The sequence below is a fragment of the Mangifera indica genome, chromosome 10, assembly GCF_011075055.1.
Source record: "Mangifera indica cultivar Alphonso chromosome 10, CATAS_Mindica_2.1, whole genome shotgun sequence".
Classification (NCBI taxonomy): domain Eukaryota; kingdom Viridiplantae; phylum Streptophyta; class Magnoliopsida; order Sapindales; family Anacardiaceae; genus Mangifera; species Mangifera indica.
In genome coordinates this window covers 15,023,939-15,038,657 of record NC_058146.1, presented here as the reverse complement: position 1 = coordinate 15,038,657, position 14,719 = coordinate 15,023,939, and the positions used below count along the sequence as shown (strand labels likewise).

The 14,719-nt window shown below is 32.9% G+C and overlaps 6 protein-coding genes across 32 annotated transcripts in view; 1 reads left to right on the top strand and 5 right to left on the bottom strand.

Moving 5' to 3' along the window:
- Window positions 1-14,719, bottom strand: part of LOC123227490 (probable LRR receptor-like serine/threonine-protein kinase At1g56130) — a 191,347-nt gene that overhangs the window by 153,563 nt on the left and 23,065 nt on the right. Inside the window, exons 1-2 of one of the 2 annotated variants that reach the window (XM_044652349.1) lie at window positions 1,089-1,132; window positions 941-1,007 (exon numbers count right to left, since the gene is read on the bottom strand). The exons of the other annotated variant lie outside the window; for it this stretch is intronic. The gene's annotated coding sequence lies outside the window, so the exon portion shown is untranslated. Of the gene's footprint in view, window positions 1-940; window positions 1,008-1,088; window positions 1,133-14,719 lie in introns of those variants that run through there. 2 annotated transcript variants of the gene reach the window in all.
- On the bottom strand, window positions 4,409-5,448 carry LOC123227533. The gene is made up of 2 exons (XM_044652520.1): window positions 5,239-5,448; window positions 4,409-5,149 (listed from the first exon to the last, which is right to left on the bottom strand). The coding sequence occupies exons 1-2, from the start codon at window positions 5,293-5,295 to the stop codon at window positions 4,880-4,882; spliced, it is 327 nt and encodes a 108-aa protein (XP_044508455.1). The 5' UTR covers window positions 5,296-5,448; the 3' UTR covers window positions 4,409-4,879.
- LOC123226791 (probable potassium transporter 13) lies at window positions 5,332-7,211 on the bottom strand. Its single transcript, XM_044651310.1, has 4 exons — window positions 6,959-7,211; window positions 6,820-6,872; window positions 5,452-5,836; window positions 5,332-5,399 (listed from the first exon to the last, which is right to left on the bottom strand). Exons 1-4 carry the CDS (start codon window positions 7,101-7,103, stop codon window positions 5,332-5,334), a joined length of 651 nt encoding a protein of 216 aa, XP_044507245.1. The 5' UTR covers window positions 7,104-7,211.
- Window positions 7,303-8,598, bottom strand: LOC123226789 (probable potassium transporter 13). Its single transcript, XM_044651309.1, has 3 exons — window positions 8,588-8,598; window positions 7,978-8,138; window positions 7,303-7,835 (listed from the first exon to the last, which is right to left on the bottom strand). The coding sequence occupies exons 1-3, from the start codon at window positions 8,596-8,598 to the stop codon at window positions 7,726-7,728; spliced, it is 282 nt and encodes a 93-aa protein (XP_044507244.1). The 3' UTR covers window positions 7,303-7,725.
- LOC123226788 (probable LRR receptor-like serine/threonine-protein kinase At1g56140) lies at window positions 10,396-12,053 on the top strand. Its single transcript, XM_044651308.1, has 4 exons — window positions 10,396-10,630; window positions 11,016-11,247; window positions 11,470-11,620; window positions 11,736-12,053. Exons 1-4 carry the CDS (start codon window positions 10,396-10,398, stop codon window positions 12,051-12,053), a joined length of 936 nt encoding a protein of 311 aa, XP_044507243.1.
- Window positions 12,768-14,719, bottom strand: part of LOC123227497 (putative disease resistance protein RGA1) — an 81,443-nt gene continuing 79,491 nt past the window's right edge. For 24 of the 26 annotated variants that reach the window (XM_044652395.1, XM_044652410.1, XM_044652412.1 and 21 more), the window contains 5 exons: window positions 14,604-14,711; window positions 14,273-14,485; window positions 14,041-14,188; window positions 13,617-13,822; window positions 12,768-13,543 (listed from right to left, as the gene is read on the bottom strand). The gene's annotated coding sequence lies outside the window, so the exon portion shown is untranslated. The remainder of the gene's footprint in view (window positions 13,544-13,616; window positions 13,823-14,040; window positions 14,189-14,272; window positions 14,486-14,603; window positions 14,712-14,719) is intronic. The other 2 variants (XM_044652385.1, XM_044652386.1) reach the window with 2 other exon arrangements.

Genomic DNA, 14,719 nt, shown 5'->3' with positions numbered 1-14,719 from the left:
TTTTATAAAATAGTTATACAACTGAAAGAAAGAAGCTTACAACACGGAGCATTCTTACTGCAGGGGAAATTTCTCTGCAGACAATTCAATCCAGGGAGAATACTGACGGGCACAGAGAACATTACCAGTTATGTTTGTTAAAGCACAACATATCCCATTGCTGAGACTATATATTTCAAGTTATATATTGAAAAATGAGCTATAACCAACCAGATGTTTGAGCTGTCAAAAATGAAATTGCTGGCCGCTAGATTCCTGTTCAGTCCAATACAAAGATCAATTATACTTTAAAGTAAGAAGTAAAATTGCTAGGGATATAGTACATCAAATCATAACTGAAAAAATAATTGTAGGATAAATCTCTGAGCAAATTAGAATTTTAAACACCAGGGGAAATTTATATAAATCTGGAAAGAAACTACTCAATCAAGACTTTCAATTACTTTCATCAATTACTTACAATTATTGTCTAGAGTTTTAAAATTAATCGGTTGGCCTAATTCCAAGATACATACTTGTTGGAGTAGTGCATTTTTCATTCTTCTTCAGTTTGTATGATAAGTTTAATTCTTTTTCTTCTTAGTCTATTCACGAAGCATTTGGCACCAATACCTCTTCAACAGTTGAACATCTAAAACTTTCAAGGAAGGTATAACAAATATTGACATAAAACATCCATCTAATTCGACATGATATATGCGCATAATTCTCAAGAAAACTGAAGCTAGAGCTTACATGTTTTGAAGATATGCAGCCTTTTGCTGAGGAATGGTTCCTGATAGGCCACTGTTTCCAAGAAACCTGGCAATTGAGACAACAAACAAATTAATGTATGCTAAATGAAAATATAGGGATAAGATAAAAATCTAAAATTAAAAAAACTAACTAAAATAAAATAGTTAAATCTTAAATATATGAAGGTAAGCTTCAACAAATTTACAAGTAAGAGTATCAATTCTGAACAAAGCACTTGGGATTTGACAGTTAAGTTGTTGAAAACCAAATCCCTGCAGAAAGGGAAAAAACTTTTAAAGAAGATAGACATAAACAATAAGAGACACACTCATGGCATTACAGTAGTAACTTACATTGTCTGTAAACTTTTTATATTCTTCGATGTCAGATGGCATGCGAACACTGATCACAACATTTCTAAGATATCCAGAGGGAAAGGAAGATTGATCAGTATCGAATGAATCAGCTAAGAAAGGAAACATTGCAGTACACCAAATGATTGAAAAAAAATCAAACAGTGGAAAACAAGAAAAAAGCAGCTTACAGTGTGGAGCACTCTTATTATCGGCCAAGTTTCTTTGAAGACAGCTCAATCCAAGGACATTACTGGCAATCATAAAGACATTGTTTTGCATCACAAATATCAACAACCTGTCATCTAATCCTTCACAGAACAGAATTTCAACAACTATTTTTTCTTTTCTCTTTTTAATAAGAAAATTTAGGATCCCAGATATTAAAACTAAGATATTATGGATTCCTAAGCTGGTTTCTTTCTTTAATCAACACATACAATAAAAACAATGCTTGACTTCAAGTTATTTTTTAGAATTTCATGTTCAAGGGTCTGCAAAGATCTAAAATTTAACCAAATAATTTTAAATATCATATATCTTACTAAGAAAGATGAATATGCAAAAATTAAATTTCAAATCTTGAGAATTAGTGTTCCAAATTAAAGTCAACAGATAGTCTAAATCTAATAAATTTGAGTTGACCATCATTCGTCTCTGCATACAAACAATACATGACCAACATGGCCTTTCGTATGGAACATGACTAGCCTCGTATTTATATGAATCACATGTATTTGTATCAGATCCAACTATGATATCTTAGATCGAAAGATTATTTCATACGTTAGTATAATCATATGATAAATCATTGACTATGTTGTAATAACTACGTGACTTATTATTATTGATCATGTTCGAAAAACAATTTACTAATTGTTAATTCATATTAATACCTTAGTAACATGACCATCATCGTTACCCAAACTAAATCATCTCATGATATTCAATGGAAGTATTAAATATGTCTACTATGTTACATTATTGCCTAATTAATATTACATCTTTGGGGAACAATTCAATAATTTAGTTGTGCATATTAAGTGAATTATTTATATAGTTCATAAACATACTTTATATTAAAACAAATAAATAACGCAATTTATGTATATAAACAAAATAACTATTTTTTTATTAATAAATCATTATTACGTATATATAGAAGATAAAATCTCGTAAAACTGACAACACAAATAGTTTTTAGGGTTTACACTAATAGTTTCTTTTGGAGATAAAGTGCAAAACTTTGTTCCATATTAGCAAATTCACGAATGCCTTTTACCAAGCATCACACTTTTTATCTTGCTTCCCTCCAAACTTCTGCAACAGCTTCTTTAATATTGAAAAGTGGTCTAAATCCGAGTACATGACCCTTTAACATCATCAAGATCTTTGTTTTGCCCATGCAAGAAATCAAAACCACCCTCATTTTCCATAGTGTCAGTCAACATTCACAAATAGATCCATCTTTTGCTATAAACCTGTCAACGTATGAAAATTTAGTGTCACATAAGCATAGTCTTGCTTGCATTCCTTAACAGTAGACATGATTTCGAAGAACTTATCATAATTATCAAGATCAAAGTACATCTCCTTCCTAACGCTCCAAATCTCTTTGGCAATTTTGTAAAAGAGATAGCTCCCATTAATTTTTGGCTCCATGGAATTAATCAGCCAGGACATGACAAGGTAATTTTCGGATGACCAAGCTTCATAACCACTGTCGCCTTCTTTTGGTTTCATTACTATACGCTAGAGCAATGAGCCTGATTTCAACTCTGATTCCAGGAAGACGGGAATTAAAAGGTGAATCCACTATTATGACTTTATTAGAAATGCAACTTCTAAGAGAAAACAATAGAACATTGGACTATTGTTCTTTCAGGACAATGTTTTACTTTTGACAATGTTATCAGAAATTCTTAATATTTTAATTGGACTAAATGATCTTATCAAAGTTGAATTATTTAGCAACAATTACATATGTATTCTCATAGAACATTGTAATCAAAATCGGATCCACATACCAAAATACCCTTTCTAGTTACATCTTTTCCTTATGACAAGTTTGCCTTTGCACAACCTGATATGTGGGCTCAATGTTCTGCATCAAGATCGGTCCAATATGGTCATATCCTCTGGTAGAGATGACAATTCCAGACAGCTATGAATGAATAGTTATCCCAAAGTGTTTGTCGAACACTGAAGAAGCCATTGCGGCAATTTCACCAGGTGTGGTAAATCATGAATTTGAATCAATCGAAGAGGAGGTCCTGTGTCTTGCTTATGTGATCCTGTGCTCAAATAAAGATTAAGCCTTTCACAATCTTTCAACCAAAGTTTTTCTAATGAGCTGAAGTTTCTTACACCATGTGGTAATGAGATTAAACTTGGACATTCAAAAATCCAAAGTCTTTGAAGGGCTTTCAGGCAACCAATATCTTCACACAAATATTCTAAATTGCTGCACTCGTGAATCCATAAAAATCAACAATGTTGCTTTGCATTCTGTAATCTACTCTTTGGCAGAACAGAATTTTAAGAACTAATGTTTTTTATTTTTAATAAGAAATAAAATCTGAAAATTTATTGGAATAAACTTAGTGCACTTATTGTTCTGAATCACATTATGGACATTCATGAACATTCATGTTTATATATTTGAACATACATTATGGATCTGCTTTGCTATTAAAACATACATAAAAAAACCTCTATACATTCATGAACATTTATTTGAACAAATGACATTATGGAAGGTGATATTTACTAGTCAAGGCTGAATTATAATTATAAGCACTGAAATTCTGAATCAAACAAGAGGAATATCTGCTTTGCTAACTGCACCATTTGTCTTAATCTCCTTCAGTCCTACAATAAATGTTTACAATTAACAAATCTCATTATGTATAACTTCATCTCCTAATAAACATGCACACATAAGATCCTTGATAATGGAGTATTCTTTATTTATTATTTTTACATTTCATTAAATTCATCTCATAGCTCTTTCTTAATCCAATAATCTATTAAGAAATTTAAAGAAATATTAGTTTTTAAATTTTTAAGATTAAGAAATAAAATATAGAATCCAATCCGAAGAAAAAAAATTCAAAAATGTTAATAATTTTATTTAAAAATATTTTTTTTATTATGTTTCAAATGACAATCCCACACTCCACATGTCAAGTCACATCATTTAAATAAATTTACATTGTCAATTTGTGACAATTAATTAATTTTTTATTATTGATCTAATATTAAATAATGCGTAGCATAAAATACGTTTGATTTTTACATGTTAGAATAATGGGCTAATTCTTCATTTTATGTGCTTTCACTTGCCATTTGTCAATACAAAAATAAACTACGCTAATCAAAATTATAAACCCACTGGAATTTCTATTTCAAATCACATAAAAGATCACGTAAAGCTTGGACTGATGCCCAGACTTTGCCGGTTTTCTGTGAGACTAGACTCGATAAGCCATTCCTACTTCAATCAGGGATGTGTAAGGCACACCAAGTGCAGTTGCTGATCGCCGGCAGTTCCTTCTCAAGAAACCGTATACAATGGTGACGACAAACTTCTTCATATATGAAGATGCATCAGTTGCCAAGACACAAGTATTGCCCCCATACCAGATTCCCTAGCATCCTCAAGTTCCTGCAATTCTTTACTGCATACAATGCTGCGAAATCTTACTCTCTTCCAATTACTCCCAGCAAAAAGCTCCATTCTCGTTTTACGTTGCCTGCATCCACTTCTGGGCTTGAATCAATCATAGTCATCACCCCAGAAGTTTCAACATTGCAATCATAATCACATCAGCACAAAGACTCGGCTGTGGTTTCAAGTAGTTGATTCTCAAAAGCATGGGCATCCTTATAACCATACCGGACAATGCATTAAAAACAACAAAACTCTGGCACGCCAATGTGAGAGAATCGCTCACTGACAAGAACTTTTGGAACCGTAAAGGTTTGGATGGTAACAAATATGAGGATTCGCTGGCAGGTAGGGAAGTTGGTGACAAAGTGAGCAAACATTGGAGGGACCCCTGAGACCACATTGGAGTAGATTAAGCAAATGCCAGGAACACGAGTAATACCACAATGGGGTAACAAGGTTAGAATCATATTCACGCACCTTGTTATGTTGCTCAAAGGAGTGCTTCTTTATAGTCCCATAGTGCCAAATACACATAACAGAAAGAACGACGATGGAAAATGTCAGAGGAAGCTAGCACCCCTTGTGGACTTTGCCAAAACAAGCAGTAACATACAACAATTCCAAAGATCCAAAAATAACTACAAAAGCAAGAGCAGCCAAAACACTCCCCTTCCAAACCATAACAATTACAAGAAACACCAAGCAGGTGGTAACAAACATTACCGCGATGACCGGAAGACCTAGTAGAAAACAAATATACCACTTTGACTAGATAGGAGATATAGAAAGAGAAATTGAGAGCAAAGGAGAGCACAGAGATTGTACTGTAAGTATTGCCTATCATATCTTTGTCTCTGAAGCCAACAGCAATGGCAATGCACAGAACCATCAAGATCCAGTTCACCTCTGATATATAGATCTGCCCATGTATCTGGCTTGATGCGTGTATTACTTTGACACGAGGGAAGCACCTCAGCGCTCTAAATTGGCTGATTATTGAGAAAGTAGTGGAAATAATTGTCTGACTTGCCACAGCTGTGGGTGGCGATGACCAATATTGGCCAAAATACAGCCTCTGAAAAGGGAAAAGAAATATCATGAGAAAATACCCTCAGGAAATGCTGCTGCATCGGGTTAAAAAAACAGAGTCAGTGATCAATTTTTCCCAAACATTCCAAATCAATAGACAAATGACACAAATTGATCCATTATAAGAGCTTTTAAGTAAGTCAAGAGTACATTTGACGCTACTAGAGGATTGTGACACATTTCTTTAACTTGTCCCTCCAGTTAACCCGTAAAAGAAAAAGACAACTAAACTAAGACATGCACCAAAACGATTAATCAGAAATTCTGCCTGGAAGACCTTTGTGCCCTGATAATTTACAGTAAGAAACTCAAATTTCTCTCAAATAGACCAATCTCGTCATATTGTTAGCCAGACAAAGCTGAAGATGGATTTTGCAAAACTAGGCCCGCAAAAAGTGCCCACCATGGTCATCCTAAGTCAATAAAAAATGATTCAATGGTAAAATATGCAGAGAAAGCAGAGTGATAAGTTTCTAATCTTACTATAGTTACACCCACTTTAAGTTAAGGCCATATTTTAATTGAAAATGTAAAAAAATTACCAGGGATGGCTTCGAAGAAGCTTCTCTCAAGGTCCATTTTATGCTTGGAGCAATAAGCAGTCTCACCCATATAGGCAACAATTAAAGATGGGTAAACAACAGTAGTAAATACAATCTGAGAGGTTAGAAAACAGTGTTAAAGAAAATCTATAAACCATAAATAATCAAGTGTAACAATACCAAATGCATCATCCCGACCAAAATCTTAATGCTAGAAGAAATTATATACAGGACAAGCTTCTCTACTAGATGTAAATAAAAAATTCCTTTAAAACAAATAAACTAAGAAATGGATGGTAGAAGTATACGTGTAGAAGTATGAATTCTAAAATTCACACGGAATAATCAATTAGAATTACCATGCATGGGTCATACGTTTTTATCGTTGAACTTTTAGAAACTAGAACAAATAAAGATGATGGCCCACCTGAATAGAAAGCTGAGAAAAATGACCAAGATCAGCAAACATGGCCTCTGCACCTGATAAGAGAAGACTAATTTTCTGTATTTACCATAACACTAGGCTTGAACTGAAAACTGGGCATCGAGATGCAAAACCAACAAACCTGTGATGCACAGAACAACTCCTCCAAGAGAACTCCATCCATCTTTTGCAGCCTTTTTGAAAAAGAAATCTACATAATATGGTGAAAGAGCTCTGATAATTCCTGGATTCCAATGTATTATGTTGTATAAACCAACCAGACTCATGCATATGAGCCATGCTAACAAGATCGGAGCAAAAACAAAGCCAACCCTGTGTGTCCCAAAATGTTGAAGGGCAAACAGCCCCACCAAAATCAGTCAAGCGATCAATACGGTATAATCTGCAAGAGAAATATAATATTATAACAAAAAGCCATTAGAAAATAGTGACAGAAAAATTTTTCATAATATTCACCCATTCTCGATGAAATTATATGAACTATTGCTTTAATAAACAACCAATTCCATAGGGATTTCTATAATAAAGGATGTCACTCAATCCTTCCTTCACATTAAGAGGTTTCTCACTCCCTCTCAGTCACACACACATAAACACATACTGCATATCCATTAAATGCAACAAAATAAGATAAAGCCATGAAATTCTTGGAGGCCAATACATTGTGCGGTAGCTAAAACTTATCATAGGGATCTATGGACAGAACCATACCATAAAGCTATGTAACATAATCGATAACTTCACATGGAAAATATATGTAATGTACGATAGAAATAATACCAGAGATTGATGGAGTTGGAATAGCGTCGCCAATAACCATGCTGATTCCCAAAACCACAACCAATAGCAACAAAACTCGAGAATTATGATGTTTATCAAAGAACTCCTTTACAAGCAAACTGCCTCTCGTCTCTCTGAGAGGTGTTTCAGAAGTGTAAGAAGAATACTCATCCGCTGTTGCATAAGGAGCACTTGAAAGCCCCAAGCAAAATTTCCACCTGCGGGAACGAGGCCCCTTCAGGAATCCAGAAACACTCAGACATATATATATATATATATATATATATATATATATATATATATATATATATATATCTTTGAATAAATAAACTGAGAAACATGCAGGTCATTTGGGAGCACCTTCACCATTATCATCTGCTCCTGAGACAGTTATAATGTGCTTGCAGAGAGGGATTCGAGTCAAAGTCCAGAGAACCAAAGAAAGTACCCGGAGAATTACATTGTCTTCCTCATGAAGCCTCAACTTTCCCGAAAATGTGCTCTGGTAAGAGAAGAACCTCCTATAACACAAGACATTCAAGGGATGGTGAGTGACTGTTAACAATTAAACCAATGAAGGGGATTTTGGGTTTAACTCGATCTTTTAATTTGAAGTTTAAAGTTTAGGTCGAGTTTATGAGTCAAATTTGTGATTCGAAATCGTGATTTGTTGACAAAATGATGACATTTTATCCAATAATGATAAAAACAATGTGGTTCTAGTAATTATTCGATATAACTTGAATTAAGTTAGAGTTAAGCTTGAATCAAATAAGTTGAACTCTTTTTAACTAGAGTTTAATTTGGTTTATTAGAAATGAGCCGACCCTCCCCATTCAAGTTTAAATTAAATAAATTTGAACTAAATTAAACCAAATTGAGTCAATTTTCAAAACTTAACTAATATGGTTTCAATCGAGCCCTACATATGACCATATGATGTCAGCTTATTTATACTTTTAATATCCACCTTTTCGACATGAGAAATTTAAGTACTCAAAATTAGAGTAAATTATATGCAAACAAGATAGAGGACAATAATAAACCCCTTATATATAATAAATTTATAAATGATAAAATAAATCATTTGAATATAATATTGATTATAGAATAGTCAAAAATTAACAATAATTATTTTTTTTTTTACAAGAGAAATTGTTTCTATAATAAAAAAAATAATTAATTAAAAGAAATGGAAATGGCTTATGATATAATTGGATTTAGGTTGTTTATAATTATCTTTTAATCAAATCGAATTGATATTTAAATAAAAAATTGAAACAAGAAATAAGTTGTTTAAAAAATTGATTCGAATACTGATTAAAAAATATAAGAAAATCAATTTTTGGGTTCGGTCATCAGTTTGTCTATCTATAAAAATAAATTAACTGAACCGAACTTATTTTTAAAATTTGAGCAAAAAATAAAGTAACAAACCAATTAAAAAAAAATGAACAAAAATATAATAGAGTTGTATAATTAGTTCTATTTAAAAAGTTGTGAATCTCTAAAATGGTTTAGTTTTGATTTATAATTTTCCTTTGAACCAAATATTTGGTTTGATTAAAAATGATGTTTAACCGATTCAATTAACTGATTTTGAACACCTTTACATATATTGTCCTATGGGGCTAGCGAACTAAGGTTACTGGATTCACATATGATATTGGCCAAAAGACCATTTCCCACCCACTCATCATCCATTTATGTTAGTGTATTCTATTAGTTTTCAAAGTAAATTACTAAATTACCATTTTATAATGTAATGACAAAGGCACCACATATTTATAGTTTATTTAATTGAATGTATAAAATTACCTTTTATATAAAAAATCAAATTTAATGAACAACATAATTAAATACCTATGCCAGTAGTTTTGCCTTAACCATATATAATATATTGGTTCTCACCTTAACCATATATAATTTTAAGGGATAAGTGGTAGATTTCAATTGAACTGGTTTAAACTTGTTTGTTAATTTAATTCGAATAAATTCAAAATGAGCTTATATAAATCGAGTTTGAGCTTAAACTCGAACCTTAGAGTTTTATACTATCAATCTTGAGCTCGAGTTTGTACTAAAGAGTATTCGACTCATCAAACTAAAGAGTATTCGACTCATCAAAGTTGGAAGCAATTTAAATTGGCCAAAACAACATTATTTTTACTAATTTGTATAAAAATAACATCGTTTTGATTGATTTTAGTTTAATTATAGTATTAAATCAAACCCAAGTTTGAACTTGACTCAATATTATAGACAAACTCTAAGTTGAACTCCCTTTAAATTGAACCAAATTTGAATTGATTTAAGGGAGTTTGTTGAGCTAGACTTTTTCAAGTCAACCTAAACTCAAACTTGCCCAAATTTAAAATCAACTTATTCAAATCTAATTTAAAAAAAAAAAAACTTTGTTTTCCTCAACTCAAGTGACTAGACTTTTAATACTCTATAAGTTTGGAATTACTTATTTTCATGAGTAATACTTTTGACATGTGTGGATCTTTGTCGGCTTCAAGCTCAAATCAGTGGACCAATCCTATATCTTTTTTTTCCCAATCTCCAGCGGCTTTTGCTGTTGAACGGTAGATATCTGGAAAACTTCTAGCACAACAACTTTTATGTCGTAAATTTATAAGTTAGGGCCTATAGATAGTTTACTAAAATCTTGGGTTGAAATGGATTAGATCTAATTTGTGGTCATAGGTAGCAATATGGCAGGAGAACTAGATTGGTTTTAGTTTTTGCATTTTCAGTAAGGAGTAAATATGATTTATGTTGTTAAATCTAGTGCTACAGGGTACGCTTTCTGATGGAAGGGTGATTGATGTGAAGCAACTTTCTCAAGGATCCCACCAGGGGAAAAATCAGTTTATTAATGAGATTTCTGCCCTTAATGCAGTGCAACATCGCAATCTTCTGAAATTGTATGGATGCTGCATTGAAAGAACTAGGTGCCTCCTTCTTTATGAATATCATGAAAACAAAAGCCTTGATAAAGCATTGTTTGGTACGAGAATATTGCCATTTAATAATCAATCTTAATTTTACAAACTTTTATCTTGTTTTTTCTTGCAAGCAATTGAAACATTATAGAGATTAATAACTATAAATCTGGAAGCTGAGAATACGATCTTGATAACTTTCAAATATTTTAACCAATCTAAAGTTTGAAGAATGAAATATTTTTCTGCAACTATAAACAATGTATAAAACGACAAAAATAACTACCTAAACTTCTAAAAGCAAGCAGCAGGTTTTTCTAGAGCATAGTTGCAATGCTCTAGAGAAACTTATTGCTCCAAATCATTCCTGGAGAATATTATTCTTGAATACTCAATTCCCCAATTCAATACCTCTTAAAAGTTCTTAATGGCTGTGCCCCATATCTGCAGGAAATACGGTGTTGCATCTCGATTGGCCCACCCAATTTAAAATATGTTTGGGAATTGCAAGAGAACTAGCATATCTTCATAAGGAGTCAAAGCCGAAAATTGCACATCAAGATGTCAAAGCAAGTAATATTTTACTTGATACAGAACTCTCTCCCAAGATATCAGATTTTAGATTGGCAAAGCTGATTGATGATAAGAAAACTTACATCAGTACAGGAGTTGCAGGAACCATGTAAACTGCGATCATTTCTCGATTCCTTATTTTCCTTTGTAGCTTGTTTTGGAATATGCTGAAGAGTGTAAGATGTTGTAATTTATATATGATTTTCTAAATTTAAAAAGTTGTCTAGGAATGGGCACATCGTATATGTTTGCTTTCTTTTTCGGTTTGATACAATCACTTATCAAGATAGACTTTTCGATTCTAACTTTAGAAACACTTATTATATTGCAGTGGGTATCTGACATTGGAGTATGCAATGCGTAGACACCTGACAGAAAAGGCTGATATATTTAGTATTGGTGTCGTTACTCTGAAGATTATCAATGGAAGAGCAAACTCTGATACTAGGTTAGATAGGGAAAAAGTTTATCTTCTTGAATGGGTAAAGACAACAACATTAATTTTGATTTGTTTTTTTGCTTTTTTCCATATACACTAGTTAAATGTGCTCCTTTTTCATTTTTGGTTTTTGGACTTTGTCTATATTTTATTTCTAGGCCTGGAGTCTTCATGAAAGCGACCAAAATTTGGGGCTGGTTAATCCCACACCAACAGAATTTGATGAAAATGAAGCAGTAGCTCTCTTATGCACTCAAGCATCACCAATGCTTCGGCCACCCATGTCACGAGTTGTGAACATGCTTACTGGAGATATAGAAGTGGAAGCTGTTACATCAAAGCCAAATTATTTGACTGATTGGGATTTTAATGATGCAACAAATTCCTTTCCGAATTACGCTATTGATGCATCTTCTTATTCAGCAAGAATAAAAGTGACAATCCAACTGATGTTAGCCCAGGAGTCGACCCATTAAATTCGCCTCTAAATATCAGCCAAATCAGAGATGCAATATCTCAGGGAAGGTAAGAAATATCTTGCTATGAATTGATTTATATTTTTAGGCAAATGATCGTATGGTAAAAATGTACTTGAAAATTTTTAAATTTTTATAAGATATATGTGATATTTTTTAAAATAATGATATGATAATTAAAATATTATTTTATGTTATTTTAAAAAAAACATATTTTATAATTTGATACTATTATAATAAATTCTATGTAGATAATATACTATTATAATAAATGTTTATTGAAAAATTGACCAATTGTCAAGATGGCTGAATTGGTCTAAGGCGTTAGTTTCAGGTGCTGATCTAAAAGGGTATGGGTTTGAATTTGTTCTCACTTCTCAACATGTCTTGCATTCCAAATGAAGCTTAAATTATAATCCATAATATCTAATAGATCCAGAGGATTGCCTTAAAGATTGATAAAACTTACGGGCTGCAATTGCAATTACTTGAAAGCCTGTATTTTGAACAAGTGGCTGCAATCACCAATATCCGATGCAAACCCAACAAATTTAAGCCCAAAACCACAACATGAATCACAATCTCAGCACTACACAAGCAAACCAGCAACACTAATATCTGATGCAAACCCAGCAGATTTAAGCCCAAAACCACAGCATGAATCACAATCTCAGCACAACGCAAGCCACAGAATGCAGAATGTAATACAGTGGATGCTGGAAGGTTGCGCATAAAAAATGCTTATCATTAACTAGAATCATCAACAACAATTACAACTCTAATTCCACTAGGAAACTTCAATACAACTTTCAGTTAATAGAGACAAGAAACAGCAAAAAACACAGCCTAACAAGTCAAATTCTCTAGCAATTTGAGAGGTCTGTGCTCTCCAAAACCAAATGTCAAATTCTAATTTTCTTTCTTCTCTGCTCATAACTTGCACTCCTTACCTTTTTATTCTTTTCTCCACCAATCCAAAATACCACGTGGAGATCCAAAGTCTTCTTGGATCACACTTTGTTGGTTGAATCATCAGAGCAGAATTCCACCTTGTCCTCAATATCATATGGTTTAGCTTGGTATTTGGATCAAGCACAAGGCGGCCAAAGTTCCAGTGGCACAACTCCTTCAATATCATGGTCTGCAAATCTAGAAAACCCATTCCAATTCTGGCAAGCGGAAAAATGGAGGCCTTTCCGCCAGTAAACCCATCCAAGAAGTTGATTGCACATCCTCAACATCACAAGCTTTCCATGAGCAAACAGCTCTTGTTTTCCTAAAATGTCTTGTTTACTTTCTATAGAACCGAAAACATCCTTGCAATTTCTCATAATAGACATTTCAGTCAAATTTTCCAAGAGCTAAAATATCATGCCACCCTCAACATGTTCTTTCTCACAAAGATAAAGCACAACGTCTGGTGTGAGATAGGCTGAAACGTGTGAATTACAACAGATTTTGTCATCCGCTTCCACTCCTTGAAATGCAATCTATAGATAAAGGTAAATTTTTAGTACATTAAGTTTTAGAAATATATTATACCGCAGAAAGAAATGAACTTACAATGTAGAGCATTCTTATTACAGGGGAAGTTTCTCTGCAGACAGTTCAATCCAAGGAGAATACTTGCAACATATTCCATTGTTGAGGTTTTATATTTTTCTGCTCTGCAGTTGTGGTAGCAATTTCATTAACAAACTTATTTTTCCCTAGGTGGAATCCTAGTGAAAGTTGCTTCATAGCTTTCACCCTGTCATAGCATGCATACCCTGCAGTAACAGAATTATTACAATAAATGATATCTACTCCTTCCTTTGTAAATATGAAAAAGTAAAATTCACCTAGTTTTCCTTACTGTCAAGCTGTGCTCATGCATTACACAAGCAACTTTGTGACAAAGTGAGAAGAAAATTCGTAAAATTTCTTGAACAAACTTGATTTATGAGACCTCAACTATTATTATTTCAAAAACTCTTGGACAATTTACCTGTATGCATTGTCATTAACTCTTTATATCCTCATGTAAAGCCTCAAAAAAATTAGTATCAAGCCTGAAATTCCAAGAGCTACAGCAATACCAACAACCAACCCAGTCTGCTTCTTCTAACATGCAATACCAACAATTGATGTGAAATCTGAGTAAGAAAATTTAGTTTTATAAAAGGATATTTATCGTTAACTCATCTTAAATGAAGATTAAAAGAAATCATATAATGTACCTGGAATGACACCAAAAAAGCTAAAATTAATGACCCATGAATACTCTTGTCAGGTATGCAATACATCACTCTACAGACTCAAAATAAGTGAATTACAAAATCTTCATTACTGCTTTTCTACTTCCACCTCCTTTGATATATCAAATCTTTAACTGGAAAGTTCCCGATAGGATTAATTATGAGGGTACATAGATGAAACTGTAATAGTAGAACCTGTGCATTTAAGGACAAGGGTCAAGATTCTTCAGTGAGTTTACTTGAATATAGATATATAAAAGCACACCTTCCAAAACTCATCCATGTTTGTGAGCCCTGATAACAAAAAACTTACACTGTAAGGTCCTTTCTCCGTACTAAGTCCACAATATCTAAGTGATCTAGGAGATTGCCTTGAAGACTGATTAAAGTTTAGAGGCAGCACTACTGGTCACTTGCAAACCTGTATTT

Coding starts and splice junctions, on each gene's coding strand:
- LOC123227533 (XM_044652520.1), bottom strand. CDS start 5,295: ATGTGTATTTGGCACTATGGGACTATAAAGAAGCACTCCTTTGAGCAA. Junction 5,150..5,238: donor CCTTTGAGCAACATAACAAG/GTGCGTGAATAT, acceptor ATGTGGTCTCAG/GGGTCCCTCCAATGTTTGCT.
- LOC123226791 (XM_044651310.1), bottom strand. CDS start 7,103: ATGAGTCTGGTTGGTTTATACAACATAATACATTGGAATCCAGGAATT. Junction 5,837..6,819: donor TTTCTCAGCTTTCTATTCAG/GTGGGCCATCAT, acceptor TTCCCTTTTCAG/AGGCTGTATTTTGGCCAATA. Junction 5,400..5,451: donor CCACCTGCTTGGTGTTTCTT/GTAATTGTTATG, acceptor TTGCTTTTGTAG/TTATTTTTGGATCTTTGGAA.
- LOC123226789 (XM_044651309.1), bottom strand. Junction 7,836..7,977: donor AGCAGATGATAATGGTGAAG/GTGCTCCCAAAT, acceptor TCGTTCCCGCAG/GTGGAAATTTTGCTTGGGGC.
- LOC123226788 (XM_044651308.1), top strand. CDS start 10,396: ATGTTGTTAAATCTAGTGCTACAGGGTACGCTTTCTGATGGAAGGGTG. Junction 10,631..11,015: donor CCTTGATAAAGCATTGTTTG/GTACGAGAATAT, acceptor CCATATCTGCAG/GAAATACGGTGTTGCATCTC. Junction 11,248..11,469: donor ACAGGAGTTGCAGGAACCAT/GTAAACTGCGAT, acceptor ATTATATTGCAG/TGGGTATCTGACATTGGAGT.